The sequence below is a fragment of the Emydura macquarii genome, unplaced genomic scaffold (assembly GCF_026122565.2).
Source record: "Emydura macquarii macquarii isolate MOO-44397 ecotype Brisbane River unplaced genomic scaffold, CSIRO-AGI_Emac_v2 contig_1644, whole genome shotgun sequence".
Taxonomy (NCBI): Eukaryota; Metazoa; Chordata; order Testudines; family Chelidae; genus Emydura; species Emydura macquarii.
Window position 1 is genome coordinate 991,319 of NW_027131781.1, and position 12,126 is coordinate 1,003,444.

Here is a 12,126-nt window from a genome sequence, read left to right on the forward strand (position 1 = left end):
GAGGGCCCAGAGGATGGACCCATCTCCCACCATCCCCGCCCCACGACCCAAGAGTCCCTGCAGGAGGGAGGGAGTCACCCGGGCCCCTGGGGACTCCGACTGGTCAGAATGACATCCTTCTGTCCCCCCACCAAAGGAATAATCCATGCAAACCAACAGCCAGCTCTAACCGCTAGGCGCCCCTGCCTACACCCCCCCCACCCGGCTCTAGTGGAAGTCACTGCGTGCGGACAGCCCCAGCGCTAAGGAACTGGAATTGTTCTGTCTCCCCCCAGCGCCCCCGCCCCCTGCTCCGGACAGGGCTGTCCGGGGCTTGTGCCCGTCCGCTCACGTCTGCGCAGCCCCCCTGACCTTGTGCGTGAGCGAGTGCTGCTTGAGGTGGTGGATCTGGCTGAACTCCATGCCGCACTCGGTGCAGACGAAGGGCCGGACGTTCTGGTGCTTCAGCATGTGGTTCTGCAGCTGGCTGCGGTAGTGGAAGGCCTTGCTGCACTCCAGGCACTGGTAGAGCGTGGGCCCCTGGTGCGTGGAGAGGTGCCGCTTCAGCTGCGTCAGCGTGGAGAAGTCCAGCCCGCACTCCACGCACACGTGGCAGCGCCCGTTCTCGTGCTTCACCTCGTGGGCCTTCAGCTCGCTGGGGTAGGCGAAGCCGCGCCCGCAGAAGTGGCAGCTGTAGGGCTTGACGTCGCTGTGCAGCAGCATGTGCCTCTTCAGGTGGCTGGTCTGCGTGAAGGCCTTGCTGCAGACCGCGCACTTGTGCGGCCGCGTGCCCTGGTGCGTCAGCAGGTGCGTCTGCAGGTGGCTGGGCTGCTTGAAGAGCTTGCTGCAGTGCGGGCAGGAGTGCGGCTTGACGCCGTTGTGGCCCAGGATGTGCGTCACCAGGTTGTACTTGGAGGTGTAGGACTTCTCGCACATGCGGCACTGCCAGCGCTTCTGGCGCTCCCCGGCCTCCACCAGGTACGAGTCGTCAATCTGCACGTTGATGTCCAGCCGGTCCAGCTGGGCCTTCTTGTGCTCGGCGGTGACTCCAGCCGCGTCTGTCTCAAAATCCACCGGCTCCTGCCAGACAAAGCCCTGCTCCTTCTTCACCGGCTCGGGCGATTCCGGCACCGGCGCTGCTGCGTCGCACAGCGAGGGCGCGCTGGCCTCAAAGCCGCACTCCGTCCCGAGGGGCTCCGGCCCCGTGCTTGCTGGCGCCCCGCCCACGCTGGCCTCAGCGTAAGCCACCTGGACGGGGTCTCGACACCGGTGCTGGTAACTCCCCAGGCCTGCGTCCTGGCGCACGTGTCTGCGCAGATGACGAAGGCGCCGCGGCTTCCTGCTGAAAGCGCTGAGGTCAACCATCTTCACGGCACTGCTCTGCACCGTCTTCTCACAGCTGGATTCCTCCAGGCTGGACGGGTGGCTGCTCCGCGGCTCCTCCTTGTCGTCCCCGGGGACGGACACCTCATACACCACCTCCTCCCCCTCCCCGGCAGGGTTCTCACACTTGACCTTGGGCACCAGCCTCACCGGGGGCCGCTTCCTCCTCCGGGCGTGTTTTTCAAAGGGAGTCTCTGCCTCCAGCACCTCCTCCTCGGGTGCCTCTGCCGGGAGGCGGCCGTCCTTCTCCAGCCCGTAACCGCGTTCCGGGTCCTGCGGTTCCACCGTCGCCGTGTCTGCAAGCTCATTTCCTAGCCCAGGGAAGAAGCCTCCAGGGCTGACGGTTGCGCCAAAGAGCTCGTTCTCAGATACCAGGCCCAAGACAGCCGCCTGTGCCAGGGACAGCACCACCACCGCGTCCGTCTGAGTGCCAGAGTCGGTGAAGCGTTCCATCTCTCTCCCCGGGCTCTAGGCGGTCATCGCTGCAGGGACAAGAGAGAAAGGCTCGTTAGCCTTCCAATAGCTGCACCCACCCCACGAGCCCGGCGGGGCCCTTGTGCCACGACTGGCTGGGCTGGTGTCACGGCAGGTGGCAGCAGAGGCGTCTGGCGGCCGCGCCCCGGTTGCTGCTCCGGGAACAGCGGGGTCGCTAACGCGCCCGTCAGAGCGAACGAGCAGCCCGAGGCCAAAACTGCCACCAGCGACCCCTGATTTTGGGTGCCCAACTCGGGTGCCGAGCGCTCCGCTCCAGACGAAGTCACTGGAGTCGTGGCACGGAGCCCGCTACAAAAATCAGAGCCTGCATTGAAGAGGGAGCTGCCCCTGGGCCAATGGGTCTGGAAGGCAGCTGAGGTCTTCGTCTCTCTCTCACCCGGGGCTGACCTACCATGGGCGTGCTGCGCCCGCTGCCCTGGCGGTGGGACTAACTCTGGCTCGAGTGCTGATTTCCAGGGCTAGCCCCTGGGGACGGGCGGGGGAGAGGAATTTGGACCGGACCCATTATCCAAGATGCAGTAAAACTGCAGCTTCACCAATCCCCAGAACCGTCACTTGCAACAGGCACCCCCGGGCCCAGAAAGCGAAGCGTGTTGATGTTTGGTGAGCTGCCTTCACTTCCCGTCTCACCCAAGGACCGGGAGAGGGGAACACAGCACTGCCAGGGCGTGGGGAGCCAAAGGCAATCAGCCCCAGCTCTTCAGAGGAAGCTCTGGGTTCGCGTTAGGGCCAAGTGCAGCAGTATGTTCGGGGATGCTTTGGGCGGGGCACGCGAGAGGCGGGGCCACATCCCGGGAAAAGCTCCCGGGACGCCAACAAAGCCGGCCCAAATTGCTGCTGCCCCTCCGCTCGGCGGCAGACGGGCTGGGAAGTGGCCTCCTCTCTCTAGCTCAGATGGGCTGCACCCGTGTGCTGACTGGGTCACAAGCGCCCCGTCGGCCGAGACCCACTGCTCTAGCTTTTCAGCCTCTCTGCTCCCTGGCAGCGCCTCTACCTCAAACCCTCTCCCTTGGCCTTCGTTAAATGACCCTCGCCCTTGGTCCTGAGCCCCCAGCAATGGCTGTGCCTGGTTCACATTTTCTCTGGTTTCCTTCCCCTTGGCTGCACCTTCTGGGCCTGTGCTGGCTGCATCCACAGATCGTCTTCTGCTTAGCAGCTGGCCAAGGAGAGGGCTCCCGGGCTGCTAACGATAACCAGAAACGCGTATGAAGTTAGCACTGGGCTGAGCGGTCGGACGGGCTGAGATACAGCACGAAGGCACCCAGGGGGCCACAGTCACCAAGCAGGAAAGGACCCGACTCACACGGCCCCCTTTACTGACGTGCCGCGTCCCTCCCAGGTGTTTATGCTCACAACGCCCCTGGCAGGCAGGCAGGGCTGTTATCCGCGTCAGTGGGGGGTCACCATATGAAGGGGACACTTGCGAAGCAAGAGCAACCAGCCTTCCAGCGACCCTCACAGGCGGCAGGAAGGAACTGAAGAGGTGGGGAGTCGGCCTGGCCCTACTCCAGAGCCGACCCTATGAGTACCACTAGGGGAAAACCTTCCAGCGGCTGTGCATGCGGTGTGCACACCCCGGCTTGGGACAGACATGAGCAAGCCCTGGAATGACGGGCGCTGTTGATTTTGAACACATCTCGGAACACTGGGCAAGTTCTAGAGGCCTGGGAAAAAAGCTACTGTGCCAATATCCAAAAGAGAGTAACAGGGCTGATGCGGTAACTGCAGGCCAGCCAGCCTGGCATCGAGTCTGGGCAAAGCGCACACGGCTGCTGCAGGGAGCAGTCGCTAAAGAATGAAATGCTGGCAGAATAATTAACGCCAATCAGCCTGGCTTTATGGAGGATAGGTCTGGTCAAACTGCAGTTTCTGATGCGAGTTCGAGTTCGGGGGATTGAAGAAATGCTGTTGACATAACGTATCTTGACACGACAACAAATTGGAAAAAAGAGAGGTTTCGAGTGGAGTCCTGCAAGGGCCTGTTCCCAGCTCCGCGCTATTCGGTATCTTTCTCTGAGAGCTGGAAGAATTCATAGAAACTGCTGGTCAAATTGGCAGATGACAAAAAATGAGTGGAGTGATGTATAACGCTAGGGACGGGTCAGTTAGCTGGGCCACCCTGCCTTGCTTGGTAAGCTGCGCTCCTTCGAGCAACCTGCATTTTAACGTAGCCACGCACAAATGCATACAGCTGAGAACCCAGACTACAGGTCACACTGACAAGAAGGGAGACAGCACCTGGGAATGCAGGGACACTGAAAACCCTTCGGAATAACGGGAGATGACCAAGTGAACATGAGCTCCCCGGCAATGCTGCAGCAAACCCGGTATTTGGATGCTTGAATATGCACAGGAATATTCAGAGCAGGAAGGTGCATGCAACATTAGTCACAGCAGCAACAGAAAGAGCGACCCGTTCTGGCGTTCACACATCGAAAAGGAAGGGGGCAGACAGGAGAGGGATCAGAAGAGAGCTACGAGCAGGATCTGAGGGCTGGAAACCCGCCTCGTAGTGAGGGGATGAAGCAGCTCCGGCTATTCAGTGTGTCCAAGAGAAGGTGCAGAGGTGACTGGATCATGATCAGAAATCAACTCCCTGGGCAGGCGTTTCAAGATCGCAGATGGCTCTTCAGTCTAGCAGGAAAAGGCCAAACAAGATCCAGTGGGTGGAAGCTGGAACTAGACAAATTCAAACCCGGAATAAGATGCTGCTTTCTGAAGTGTGTGGGGAACTGGCTACGGGAACCACTTCCTTCGGGCCAGGTGGATTCTCCAGCCCGGCTTTCAGAATGCCGGGGTGACAGTCTGGGAGCGGAGCTATGCAGGAAACCAGACTACAGGGTCGTCTTTCCAACCAGCCCCTGGGACTCGGCAGCATTCGGCCAGGACGCTCCCAAGTCTGTCAGGGATATGGCCCGACCCCAAGTTCGCCTTGCTAGAGGCCCCAGCCCTAAAGGTAAAGACCCTGCTCGGGGCCCAATCCTGTTCCCACTGCAGCCAAGGAGCAGACGCAGGTGCTTGGCTTTTCCTGCTGGCCCTGCCGTTGCTGGAGCGCGACAGCTGAGAGAAGCGTTCAGCCCAGCTCCACGGCCACAGAGGAGGAAGCGCTCTGAGCAGGAGAGAGTAGCCTGCAACTGGACCAATACGCTCATGATGGGATTTACGCTTCTTAGCTTCAAGTGCATCCATCTGCTTTTATCTCCCTCCCCTTCCTCCACGCCTGAAACATTTGTTCCTCTTCCCACAGCTGAACTAAAAATAGCCACAGGAACTCAGCTGCCTTCAGCCCAGCACAGAAGATTCCAAGCTGCAGTCTGACTATCCAGGGAGACAGACAGCTCCATGCACAACCCCCCGTGTGCTCAGAGCGCCCTGGGCCCGGAGCTCTGTCTGAACTAGAGTCCGGAGTCCAGCAAGGAGCACCTTTCCTCCACACTCAGGGCTGCCTGTGGACAGATGCTCAGAACCCACCGAGGACTAGAGCGCTAATCCGGAGTTCCTCAGAGAGCTGTCACAACCCCAGGAACCAAAGGCTGCTGTCGGATACACGTGTGCTCTGGTAGACGCCAGAGTCCCAAGAGAGCATTGTGAGGCTGGCACATATCGACCAAGGCCAGGAAGCTGTGGATGAATTTCGCCCGCGGCGGCAAAGGATTTTAGAGCAGTTTGACAGTGTCGGGCACTAGTTATCCAGCAGCCTTGCCTTGCTTACACACACTTCCTCATCGGACAAGGCTGGACGCTCCTCGGAGCAGCGAGCGGTACACGGCACAACCGGCTGAAAAGGTTCAAGGAGGCGGCTAGTCAGTCATTTCACGACTGCCACAAGCAAGGCCAGGAATCCGGGATGGTGAAATACAGCGAGGCTGCTGCAGAGGGAAGCGGGGTGGTGGTGGTGGTGGTGGTGGTTTGATTTGCATTCTGCCCCGCAGCGCTCTCGCTAGCACTCGTACGTTCTCAGGCCCAGGTGCAGTGGCCGAGACGTGGTTAAAGAGGGCGAATGCGTCAGATGGGGAGAGCAGACGACCTCTAGAGACAGCGGGAGAGAGACCAACCCTCAGGTGGGCTGGGAGGAGACGTGTCAGACATTCGATCTACACGCTCCGCAGCTCAGTCCTTTTCGCCCCAAGCCGCAGGAAGCACAAAGCAGCGCTGACACGAGTGCCTGCACTCAGCCGTGCTCAGCCTGGCCCGAGTCTTGAGGAAAACGGGTGCTTACCCCACGGCGTGCGCGAGGTGTCGGTGCCCCAGCATTCGGAGACCAGAATCTTTTTGAGCAGCTGTGTCCATTGGGTCCAGGCCTGCCCCCCGTGCGCCTTCCAGCACCCCACAACCCAGGCTTTCAAGGGCCAGGTGGCAGCAACTGCTCCCCAGTTTCTTTGCTCAGCAGGACCCGGCATGGCAAGGGCTCTGCAGTAGTGGGGCAGGAGGGTGGGTCGGACAGACAGCACACGTCAGCCAGCCCGTGACTGGGGGAAGGAACTATTCCCTTTTCTCTGATTGACTCTCATGCAGTGACCCAGGTCCTGGGGGCCGGGCTGGCATCTGCTGGACTAATGACTGTGGGGCAGCTCTGCCGAAGCAGGCGACAGATCTGGTGCCCTCTACCAAGGCAGGTGGGGCCTGCTGTAAGCCCCTGGGGGATCCTGGCTATGGGGAGGCAGCAGGAGACAGCAGCCTTCCAGCAGAGCAGGGTGAGCAGCACAGCTAGCAGACAGCCCCCGGTGCCCTCAGGCCAGCAGGCAGCTGAGCATGGCAGCGAGCGGGACTTCAAAAGGGGGAGAAGCCAGTTCTGCGCAGTTCGCCAGGCAGCCTCTTCCACTGCGCAGCGACGGAGAGCCCAGGTGAGCTGCAGTCCTTCCAGCTGCGAGCTACAAACAGAGCCTGGGTGCAGGCCTTTCTCCTCCGGCCACGTGGACTGGTTCGAAAGGCCAAGATACCAGACCCGCCTGGGCTGTGCTGAGCTGTCAGTCGCCATGGCTGGGTCTCGTCTGAGCTCCGTGCGGATCTCTCTCTCTCTTGGTGTCCGGGGAACAGCAGGCTCGGCATTCATGCACCTCAGGGACCTGGAACGAGAAAGGGGCAGCGCAGAGCAGGACGGACTGCCCCGGGAGCAGAGCCTGCGCCCCTCCTTGCTCAGGAGGGATGTGCTGCAGGTTAGGCGTTGTGGAGGACGGAGTCCGAGCATGGCCATCAGTGCTGGCTGAGGCGGCTCGCCAGCGTGTCCTGCGGCCCGAGGAAGGGAGGAGTGACCGGTGCCAGCGGGGAGTCGCCTCCTGGCGCAGTGGAGGCCCGCGAGCTCCTCCGGGGGTGCTGCTATAGCACGTCGCTGTGCTGAGCTCCTGCCCTGTGGCACGCTGAAGTACTGGCAGAAGGGTTAGGCCTGCCAGCCGAACGGCCCTCAGCCCCGGGACGCTCCCATGGGTTTGCCTCCTGGAGAGACCCGACTTGCTTCCCTTCCGAGAGGTGCAGCCACGAGTGCCAGCGCTCCACGCAGATCCCTGGGGAGCGCTCTGTACTGGCACCCAGACTCCCACCAGACCCTGGAGGTGCTGCCTGTGGGAGGGTGCATCGCGCTATGGAAGCAGGCACCCTGTACGTCGAGAGCTCAGAACCAGGCGGGAGGATCCAGCCCAGGAATTCGGGAGCCACCCGCACCTTGCAGCCCCTGAATGAACAGACAAACGTGGAGTGGAAGGTGAGGCACGAGGGGACACCCACCCGCTTCTCTCGCACTAGGAACCCGCGAGGGCAGAACCCCTGCCCGGGACCGACCGGCACGTCTTCCGCTGCTGCAATTTGCCACAGGGACCGTTGCCTGCACAGTCCACGAGATGGCTCCCAACGCGGGAAGGGAGGCCCTGGCACTGGGCAGGGACCCGGGACCCACTGGTCTAAGGCAGTCCGGTTCCAAGCACCCTGAAACAACAGCAAACAGCTCCCAAAGGCGGGACGAGGTGCTAGGCTCTGCTAGGCTCTCGGCGGGAGTCGGGTGAGGAGGAACCGCTGCCTCTTTCTTGGAGGCTCCCATGATCTCTGCTGTGCGTAGGCGCAGGAGGAGGGAGGCTGCTGTCTCTGCCTCGGCTCTGGGAGCCGGGCGGTAGGTGCGCAGGGGACACAGGCTTCGAACATGTGCAGGCCTCGCTGGTGTTTCTACTGAAGAGGCTGCAGCCCTCAGCGGTCCCTTGAGCCTCCTTCGGTGTTCCTGAGGACTGCACAGAGGCCCCGCACGCCATCCCAGCTGTCGCCGTGTCAGAGGCGGCAAGGACTGAGCGAGCAGCTGTCCCTCCTGGCCCAGGGATTTTAACTCCTCGTGCCCTGGGCAGTCTATGAACGGAGTACACAGTCCCAGTGCGAGCGGGCGGATGTGGCCCATTTCCTGCTGAAGAGGCCCAGCTTGTTAGGGTCTCTCTCCTTGGGGGTCACTTCAGGCAGCCCCTGCGGCTTCAACCTCCCCTGGACAGCAGCCACAGCCAAGGAGCCAGGTCTCGGCTGCTTCCAGGAAATGGGAAACTCCAAGCCCTTGGAAGGGATCTGCCAGCAGGTCCCCACGGGGGCAGGGGTTTGCCAAAGGTCCAACAGATCTCCATGGACTGGCGTTGCCAAGCCACTGGACCTGCAGGGCGTCGGCCATTCCTCTCCGCTTAGAAGGCCTGGCCATGCCAGGGCTGAGTGGGAACCACGGAGGCGGGTCACAGGTTTGACGGGCAAGGAGAACGAGACGGCCCTTGGGACTAGCTGGACTTCAGGGTCCTGCACATGCTTCTGCTTGCTCCCTGGGCCTGCCACTGGCGGTGCCCGGTGAGTCGAGCAGCCTCCCCCCGTCCTGTAGGGAGACGCAGCCCCGCGTGAGGCACAGCCCTTGCGGGACCAGGGATCTCGGAAGGGGCGTGGTGGGGGTGTGGATGATGGCAGCAGTGGAGATCTGGCTGCAGGTTTTCTGTCTGTTGTTCTGGCAGGGTCTGGGGATGCACTGAGTTGGTGGGTCCTGGTCTGTGAGGAGCCTGCTTCTGATGGAAGACGGGGTTGGCTGAAGGCCAGAAGAGGGGGTTCAGGAAAGATTTCTTTGGTCCCCATCAAGTTGTCACCTATCACCCTCCAGTGAAACCCATAGAGGGCATCATCAAAGAATTACAACCCAGAGTCGCGGGGACCCCTCTGAAAAATCTTTCCCGAACCCCCTCTTCTGGCCTTCAGACAACTTCACCCCCAACTTCTCCAAGCACATGATCAGACACAGGCTCCCCACAGACCAGAACCCACCAACTCAACGCGGCACCAGACCCCCAACAACAGATGCAAAACCTGCAGCCCTATCGCCACTGCCCCAGTGATCAAACCCTCCCCGCCCCCCCACACCTTCTGAGACCCCTGGGTCCTCCACAGGCCCATCACAACACATGGCGTACCTCATCCCAGGCACTGAATTCCCCAGCAACAACTATGTGGGTGAAACCAGACAAGCCCTGTGTTCTTGGATGAACTCACACAGGAAAAGGATAAAAGACAAAAGCAGCCGATGGCTCTGTGACAAGTGTCACCCACAGGCCATCGCTCTACCTCTGACCTCCCAGTCCTCATCCTCAAAGCAACCTGCACAAGCACCACCTGCCAAATATGAGCCTGGGGCTTAAATTCATAACTTTGCTAGATACTAAAAATCAGGGACCGAACAGAGACCCTGGATTTATGGCTTATCACATCGATCCATATCCCACTTTCCCTCCCCCGCCCCGCACAGCTGTTTATTCCCCCTCTATGACTGAAGGGGTGTGAACGGGCCACTTCACCGTGAATGGTCCCTTGAGGTATGTGTTAACTTCCTTCCTGTGCTTAGCTGTGCACTCAGAGCCTCGGTGCAGCTTCTCCCTCTCACCAACAGGAGCTGGTCCAATTCCTCACCCAGCTGGTCTCTCTGCGGAGGAGGAGACGCTGCTGCAGGGCGTGTCCGGGGTGTCTCCCCCGAAGGTGGGACAGCAGCACCGGGGCACACTCGCATGGTGCAATTAACATGTGCTTCTAAAGGGGTAGCCAAGCTGGAGTGAGTAGCAGGCATTTCCTAGGCAAGGAGACAGTGCCGCCAGGCGGGGGTGCTGTTCCACTGAGCGAGAGCGGGACACCAGAACGCAAGCAAACCCTCAGTGCTGTCCTGCCCCGAAAGCTGGGCAGAGGGAAGGAAAATGAGGAAGAAGGATGTGATCCACCCCCCAGCAACAGCAAGTCCCACGCTCCCTTCTGGAGCCATCTCAGCATTGGCAGGGAAGATAAAAGAAACAAGAGCCCCTGAGGGAGAGGTGCAGGGAAGGGTGTGTGTGGGGGGGGGCAATGGGGTGCTGGGGGGGCATGCGGGGCTAGCTCTGGATTCCCAGGGCACAAATCAGGAGAGGCGCTTTAACCAACCACAAACCATTTTGGGGATGCTGGGGAGAGGTTCTAGCCAAACTGCGCCCAACCAACTGAAGAGTGGCTGGGAGCTGAAGAGGGCAGGTCCGGGGGCAAGAAGCCGCGCCGCACCTGCGCCCCTAGGCGAGTGTGGCTAGTGTGTACAGCAGAGCTCAGCCCGCTCTCGTCAAACACTCGCAGCTCACACGAACCTGAGCCGCTCACTGGTTCCTGAGAGGCAGGCTGAGTTGAACACATCACTCCAGTGCGGGGACAGCTTCGTTCCCATCTGGGGACTGACCGCCCAGCGCTGCTGCTCCCATCCACAGCGCCAGGCGCAGGATCTGCTCTGGTTACAGTGCACCAGGCGCTCGGTTCTAGGCTGGGGGAGCGCCCGGCTCTCGACGCCCCCTCGCACCTGCGTCCCTGCAAAAGGGTCAATAGAGCATCCAACGTACCTGTTCAGTCCCAGACCCAGTCTGGCTCCTGCTGGCTCCAGAGCACAGCTGGGCACGTCTACTCAGCCAAGAATGCAACAGCTGGAGGGTCCCGAGCTCCTGCTCCTCTCTCTGTCTAAGAGGAAAAGGAAAGGCAGAGCTGGTGAGGTGGAGGAGCACAGCAATCCCCAAGCCTGCCTTACTCCACCACGGCACTGTGTGAACAGAGCAACTGCAGCCCTTCCTGTCCTGTCCCGTCCTGTCCTGACTGCCGGCTTTGGGGAGAAGGGAAGGTCCACACAGCTGTCGCTGCCTGGGAAGAATGTGAAGTCCTAGCCTGGGGTGGGGGAAGGTGGCCAGTGCAGAGAAAAGAAAGAGAAAGAAAGAAGAGACAGAGAGAAGGGGGGGCAGGGGGAGTGTGGAGGCAGAGAAACAAAGAGAGGAGAGGGGGGATGGGAGACAGGAGAGAGAGAGAGAGAGAGAGAGAGAGAGAGAGAAGGGGCCTGGGGAAGGAAGCGATGGAGGAGGAAGGAGAGAGGTGGGGGCGGGGGCGGGCGGCGAGGAGGAGGAAGGAGAAGCAAGCAGCTGGAAAGCAGGGCTGGAGCGCGCAGCACAGCAGGACAGACCCTGCCCTGCACCCACCTTACCCCACGTCCTCCCCCCGCTGCTCTCCCTGGCCCTGGAGCACCCGGAGCAACTCCACCCACGGCAGTGAAGTTCCTGGGGGCCCAGAATGCAGAATCTGGCCCCTAGTCCCTAGGGAGCCCCCAGCCCCACGCAGCCCCCAGCCCCAGCGACCTCTCACCAAGGCTACCCGCGCCGTCCGGGGGATCCAGACGCAGCCTGCCAGCAGGACGGAGCAAAGCTCAACATCTTTTACCTGCCCGCAGCGTCCCCTAAGGGCAGGCTCGGAGCGACTGCTGGGTCGCAGCCCTAGCTCTTCACACAGCTGTGACGCTACCAGCTCCACCTCAGAGCCTCCGAGTGCTGCCGGCTCCCAGCAACAGCAGGGCCTGGGACCCCCAGCGCCCGGGACCCCCAGCGCCCGGGCCAGCTCAGCTGCTGCTCCAGAGACAGCCGGGCAGTGCGCGCGCAGAGTGTGGCGGAGCCACAGGGAACGGGGGGACACGGAAAGTCAGCCGGGACCTGACCACTCCTGCCCCACGGCCACTCTTCCTTCACCAGCTGGGCAAGCCACCACAAGCCGACCCCTTCGGCAACTGAGCTCCTCTGTTCTTTGCCTGGGAGGCCCTTCCGTGTTCCTCCTGGCCCCCAAGGAAACCCTCTAGCTCCCCATATCACAGCCAGCTGCCCTGCCCTGCCCTCCAAGGAGGGCCCAGCCCCCTTCGAAGCCCACCAGGACTGCTCTCTATTCAGCCAAAGGAATCAAAGAAAGCAAGACACCCGCTTCCCACGAGAGCGTATGCGTCCCCCTGCAGCCCCGCCGACA

At 61.4% G+C, this 12,126-nt stretch overlaps 1 protein-coding gene across 4 annotated transcripts in view; it reads right to left on the reverse strand.

Annotated features, from left to right (window-relative positions):
• Nucleotides 1-12,126, reverse strand: part of ZNF710 (zinc finger protein 710) — a 52,741-nt gene that overhangs the window by 4,017 nt on the left and 36,598 nt on the right. For 2 of the 4 annotated variants that reach the window (XR_010921264.1, XM_067555414.1), the window contains exons 2-3: nt 10,698-10,808; nt 352-1,844 (exon numbers count right to left, since the gene is read on the reverse strand). Coding sequence is in view for 3 of the 4 variants with exons in the window: in XM_067555414.1 (XP_067411515.1) it covers nt 352-1,815 (1,464 nt within the window). In the remaining variant the exon portion in view is untranslated. Of the gene's footprint in view, nt 1-351; nt 1,845-10,697; nt 10,813-12,126 lie in introns of all 4 variants that reach the window. The other 2 variants (XM_067555415.1, XM_067555416.1) reach the window with 1 other exon arrangement.